Source organism: Fulmarus glacialis, unplaced genomic scaffold (assembly GCF_000690835.1).
Source record: "Fulmarus glacialis isolate BGI_N327 unplaced genomic scaffold, ASM69083v1 scaffold2574, whole genome shotgun sequence".
Taxonomy (NCBI): Eukaryota; Metazoa; Chordata; class Aves; order Procellariiformes; family Procellariidae; genus Fulmarus; species Fulmarus glacialis.
This window is the reverse complement of record NW_009208452.1, coordinates 531-6,862: the sequence shown is the minus strand read 5'-3', so window position 1 is coordinate 6,862 and position 6,332 is coordinate 531. Positions and strand designations below refer to the sequence as shown.

Sequence of the window (6,332 nt, the reverse complement as noted above, 5' to 3'; positions counted from 1 at the left end):
TCCCCGTGCTCCGGTATCTTCCCAGCCGCACCATGGAGCTCTTCAAGGACATCAACAGGCGTTTCAGCTTCTTTGTGCAAAAAATTGTCCAGGAGCATTACACCAGCTTTGATAAGGTAAGAGCTTGGATGCTCTTGGATGAAGGTGGAGATGCCTACAATTGTCTGCCTGCCTGGCCGTGGGGAGAAGAGGGTACTCCCCTGTTCCCCCACCTCTGCCCAGGAAAGCTCCTTGGAGCTCTCCAGTCTGTAGTTAATCCTCCCAAGGAGCTGGCACTGGCTGCAGGAGGTTTCCCCAGCCTGGGGTGTCCATGATGTCCCTGACCCACTGGCTCTTCCCCAGGAGCACATCCGGGACATCACGGACTCGCTGATTGAGCACTGCAAGGAGAAGAGCGTAGGGGAGGATGCCCACGTCCCGCTCTCCAATGAGAAGATCATCAATATCGTCAACGACCTCTTTGGGGCAGGTGAGAACATTTCTGAGGGTAAAGCCTCTCTGCTGGGAGGCTGGGTGGGGGAACCGGGGCCGTCGGGGTGAGACCTTGGCCATGCTTGGGTGTTTGGAGCTGCTGCTGGGCTCATGGGCGCTCTCCTGAGCAGTGACCAGAGCAGATGGCTTTTCAGTGACAGCTGATGGGGAACTGCTCTATGGCTAACATCTAGAGTGATAGGGTCTGTAAATACCTGCTCGCCTGTCTTCTTTTGGTAGCTAAAAGCCTTTTTCATGTCCATCCAGGCTTCGACACTGTGGCAACTGCCTTATCCTGGAGCCTCATGTACGTCGCCTTGTACCCCGACATCCAGAAGAAGATCCAGGAAGAACTAGGTGAGTCCATGAGCCCGCTGCCTCCGGGGCCAAAACCTCTCTGGCGAGGGCTGACCCCAACCCGCTCCCTCCTCTCGACCTCCCGCAGACCAGACCATCGGCCGGGAGAGGAGACCGCGGCTGTCGGACCGAGGCACGCTGCCCTACACAGAAGCCTTTATCCTGGAGATGTTCAGGCACTCCTCCTTCCTGCCCTTCACCATCCCGCACAGGTAAGGCTGGAGCAGCTCACATGTTATTCGGGGTTTTTTTGGGGTGGTTTTCTGGGAGGTGCCATTTAGGCCTGGGAATCGATCCCTGCTGTGGGGAAATCGCTTTGAGGGCAGTTTCACTCCAGACCCTTTGGTACGGGAGGGATGGTGGGTCATGGCTTACACCCCTGGGTTTATGTTTCCCCTTGCCTTGGGAGAAAACCACATCACAACTCATCCAGCTTCCTGAAACTGGAATCTTTCTGCTTGAGGAAAAGTTTTAACCTAGACTATTTAGTCTCCCAAATTGGGGTATTTCCTAGCCAGTCCTAAGAGTACAAATAGGGCATTGAAAATGAAACACCTCTAGGACATGAAGCTGTGGGTCTCCTCTTAACTTCTCTTCCCCTCCATCGCATTTTTTTCAGTACGACCAAAGCGACGGTGTTGAATGGCTTTTACATCCCCAAGGATACCTGCGTGTTTATCAACCAGTGGCAAGTGAATCACGATGAGTGAGTATACCAAATCCCCCGTGCTTATCCAGGCTGTGATGGCTTTGCTCGGCATTAAGATCGCTCTGATCCTGTAGAGCAACATCCCAAAAGCCAAATGGGTCGAGAAGGCAGGAAAAGGCAGATTGAACCAAAAATTGCGTGGGTTTGATGCTGAGCCCAGTCTTGACTCTCCTGGGCATGGAGCTGCTCTGGGTTGACTTGGTCTCTGGTTCAGCAACTCCCCAACACCAGGGCTTACCCAATTCATGTGCAGTAATGTGGTGATGTCCTCAACGCACTGGACTTTCCATGTACGTGCGAGGGTTGCAGCTTGGGCTGCTGAATAATCAGGAATCGGTACGTCCTCCTGCCAAGCAGCCCTTGTGATCCGGGTTGACGGCTCTGGATGTGCTCAACGGGAACCGCCTGGTTCCCTCTTTCAGGGAGAAAAATATCCTGACGTGGCTCTCATTCAACTCAATAGGCTCGGGTCATTATTGCTGATAATCAGCTTTGGTGAATGAAAGGGGATCTGGAAACCAAAGCCCCATCTTACCCCTCCACTGCTTTCCAGTAGAGACCCTCCCGGGGGGCGTAGGTTGACTAAAGATTGACACAGAAGGTGGTTCCCAGATCAGGTATTTTGGATCAGAGCTCAAGACCTTTGCATCCAAATAGCCCAATGACGCAGAAATATTGCAATATTCCTTCTGCTCCTGCATACGCTGGTGAGCATTGCAATGGGAAGCCTGTCTTTAGGGCCAGAGAGAATTCCCCATATCCAAGCAGAAACTCTCATCTAAGGCACTGGAAAATCCCACGTGGCACTTCCCACGCTGGGAAGTTTTGCTGGGAGGATTCAAGGTGGGAAAACCCTCAGGTCTCCATCCTTCCTTTTTAAGAGGTGCTGACTGATTTCTGTGCACAGATTTTCTTTTTCTCCTTTCAGCTGACAGGGCAGGACCTCTAGATATTACAGGCTGAATTAAATCCAGCCCCGGTATCTGCACAGGCAAACACAAATCTGAGTTTGAAATAGAGGTTTCAATAGACTGAGTTGATGGGGTCTGACACACAGCTGGCATTTTAGATCAGGGATAGAGGTTGCCAAAGTTTTTGGATGGTGAAATGAGAAAGTATTGCAATGCTTCTCTCTGCGAGGAGTTTTTTGACTGCTGTCCCCATCACGGTGGGTGAAAACGGCTTCCTCAGGTGTGTCTCCTTTCTGCTCCAGGAAGCTTTGGAAGGACCCCTCAACCTTCAACCCCGAGCGGTTCCTCAATGCCACGGGGACCGAAATAAGCAGGACAGAGAGCGACAAAATGATGGTTTTCGGTTTGGGGAAGAGGCGATGCATTGGGGAGTCCATCGGCCGGTGGGAGATCTTCCTCTTCTTGGCCACCATGCTGCAGCAGCTGGAGTTCAGCCTCCGCCCCGGGGAGGAGGTGGACATCACTCCTCAGTACGGATTGACAATGAAATACAAGAAGTGTGAGTGCTTCCAGATTAAGAAGCGTTTTCCCATGAAGAACTCTCCATAAGCCGTGGGAGGAAGCATCACTTTGCAGAAGAAAGCCAGCCCTTGGAGTCAGACACTCAGCCTGCTTTTGCTAATGCTCTCTAGAAGCCAACACAGCCCCTCACTGTGTTGCTTCACTGGAGGCTTGTTCAGCTCATGTCAATGCGAGCAGGGAGGGATAGAGCCGGCTTTGTGGGGCTCCTCGCAGCCCCCCTAGCCAGCTCCATCGCCCTTGCCTGCAGAAAAGCTCACCAGAGCTCCAGCCCGCTCATCCCTCCCGGGGAGGTCCAGGGGGACCGCAGCCCTGCGGCGGGGAGAAGGATGCTTTGGGCTGGGAGAAGAGGTGTGGGATGTCGGTAGGGGTGTCCTCGCCCTGCCCGGTGTCGCAGGCAGAGCTGGAGCCACCGTGGGCAGCTCCCTTCATCCACCGAATAGGAATAAACCTGCAGGTTCCTCCCTGAGAAACCTTCTCCCACGGGGTGGAAGTCTTTCAAGCCTTCAGCTCCTTGTGCCAGTGGGGACGGGCTCTCCCCGCTGCTCCAGCCGCCTGCTGAAGGGCTCTCGGGGCGATGCAGGTGCCAGACCTACGCCTGCACCAGCACCCGTCTCGAGTGGACCCGTTCTGGGTGCACCCTCGCACAGACAAATTCCCTGAATGTAAATTCACGAAATGAATCCCTGAGTGTTTCTACCAGTCCTTGGTGACACCCTACTAGAAAAGAAATAAAATATATATATGCATAAGTAGTGCTGTTCACAAATTGAGATATTAGCTAAACTCCTAACAAGAAGCCTCCTGGAAAATATCAAAGGACTGGGAATAAGGGACAAGAAGCAGTAAGAGGCACTTCTGGCTTTCAGACTATGTATTTGCTGCTTTTTTTTTAACCATTTTTTTTTTTTTTAGCAAGCAATAGATTCTATATTCAGGCTAACAAAAGGAGCAAGGGTTTGAGGACTGCAGGCGATGCGCTGCCTTATGTTGCAATCTGCTTTAGCCAGCGTGAAGGTGAATTCTCATGGCAAACGGAGCAGCGATTCCTGCTTGTTTGTACCTGTGTGGAATGCATCCATATGCTGGGATATAAACTGCACAGTATTTCTAACCCAATAAATACTTACAGGAAAGTTTCTTAAGTTTCTTGCTGGTCTTATTCCACTGGGAAAAAATTTTTTTTTGGGGGGGGGGGAAGAAACCCCCACACCTCTCGATCACCCTTAAAAATCTGACTTGGATATGTTGGATCAGGGTTTTTCCTATGAGGACGTGAGCCAGCTGTTCCTTTACTGTCCGGGTTGTGACACCAGTGGCATTAGGGGGAGTTTTTAGTCCTCATGGGTGCTGGCTCTGGTCCTCTCCCTGGGTATATAGAGAAGCTAAAGCCTCAGCTGGGATTGGTGGAGAGGTGATGCCAAGCTCCAGCTCAGGTCAGGATTTCACTAAAAATCAGGACTAGCCCTTCTATCCCTGAAAAAAATGAATCAATAGCTTGAAAACAGCCTTTCACAACCCTCAGGGAGGCGATCCACGGAGGGATGCCTCAAGCCATCGCCTGCTCCGTGCTTTCCCGTCTCACAGCATGATTATTTCCGAGGCTTTGTATAACTTCCCTTAAAAAAAAAAAGGCAATAAACGTCAAATTGCCATGCAAATAATAAGGGAGTATATGGAAAATTGGGGTCTGTGCATACCTGAAGTGGCATCCCTGCAGGGACCAGTCCTCTGGGGTTTCCAGCTCGGAGGGGTAGGAAAGCGCTCTTGTCCCCCAGGCACATTTTCATGAGGCACAAATGTTTAGCCAAGCACTCGAACGGGGGTATAATATCGGGAATCGGGGCAAAATTCAGTCTTCTGCTGAAAAGCGTGCTCCTCCCCTGGGATGGAGTCCTGGGATGCTCTGTGGGGTGAGCTACTCTCGCCCCACACGGGGATAAAATCAAAGTAAGTGCAGAAAGGTTAATGTTTGACTCCATCCGTCACTGGGACATAAAGGACAGCCGAATAATTCAGTGGCTTTTTTGATGGTGCCACCCGTTGTACCATGGAGTTATTTTTAATTTTGTGGCTGTGCCGAGGAAAGGCTGCTCTGGAGAAGAGGAGTCTTCCTCCCACCCTGACTTTGCTCGCCTTCACGTTATTGTTACCGACTGCTATCGTAATGATTTTGTTTTTAATTAGCGTCCCTGGCACAGCCTGCCATTTAGCTCGGGAAGGTCAGCCGGTGCACGGATCCAGCACCCCACCCGCTCCTTCCTCCGAGTAACGAGCAAAACAGCCTCCAGCTTCGGATTTTAATGGATCCAAGGAGAAAGCAGGAGATGGTCCGTGCCTCCGCTGGTGAGTCAGAGGGAAGTGATGGAGGTGTTGGAGGTGTCACTGAGGTGATGAAGGTATGATGAAGGTGATGAAGGTGATGGAGGTGACGGAGGTGATGGAGGGGTGATGGAGGTGATGGAGATGTGATGGAGGTGATGGAGGTGTGATGGAGGTGATGAAGGTATGATGAAGGTGATGAAGGTGATGGAGGTGACGGAGGTGATGGAGGGGTGATGGAGGTGATGGAGATGTGATGGAGGTGATGGAGGTGATCGAGATGTGATGGAGGTGTGACGGAGGGGTGATGAAGGTGATGGAGGTGTGATGGAGGTGTCATGGAGGTGATGGAGATGTGATGGAGGTGTGATGGAGATGTGATGGAGGTGATGGAGGTGATGGAGGTGTGATGGAGGTGATGAAGGTGTGACGAAGGTGATGGAGGTGATGGAGGTGTGATGGAGGTGATGGAGGTGTGATGGAGGTGATGGAGGTGTGATGGAGGTGACGGATTCATGATGGAGGACATGTGACAGCGTTGATAGAGGGGTGACAGAAGTCACAGAGGCAATGGAGGTGTGATGGAGGCGGTGGAGACATGACGGATGCCATGGAGGTGAGGGAGGACATGTGACAGCGTTGATAGAGGGGTGACAGAAGTCACAGAGGCAATGGAGGTGTGATGGAGGCGGTGGAGACATGACGGATGCCATGGAGGTGAGGGAGGACATGTGACAGCGGTGACAGAGGGGAGATGGAGACAATGGCGTTGTGGCGGGCATGTAACAGCGGTCATGGAGGTGGGATGGAAATGGCGGATGCGTGATGGCGGTGATGGAGGTGTGACAACCTCGGAGCACTCAAGACGGGGTGCCGGAGGCGCAGGAGGGCGGGAGGCTGCGGTGATGGGGGTGCAGTGGGGTGGCATCGCGGCGGGCCCGTACCGCGCATGCGCCCGGCGGTGCTCGGCGCTGCACACGGGG

At 52.5% G+C, this 6,332-nt stretch overlaps 1 protein-coding gene across 1 annotated transcript; it reads left to right on the top strand.

The window, feature by feature from the left end:
- Positions 1-8: 8 nt before the first annotated feature.
- On the top strand, positions 9-3,057 carry LOC104075819 (cytochrome P450 1A4-like; the record flags this gene model as incomplete). The annotated part of the gene is made up of 6 exons (XM_009576467.1): positions 9-116; positions 343-469; positions 739-828; positions 917-1,040; positions 1,448-1,534; positions 2,751-3,057. Coding segments are annotated over 6 exons (843 nt in total), but the record flags the coding sequence as incomplete, so codon positions are not given.
- Positions 3,058-6,332: the final 3,275 nt, after the last annotated feature.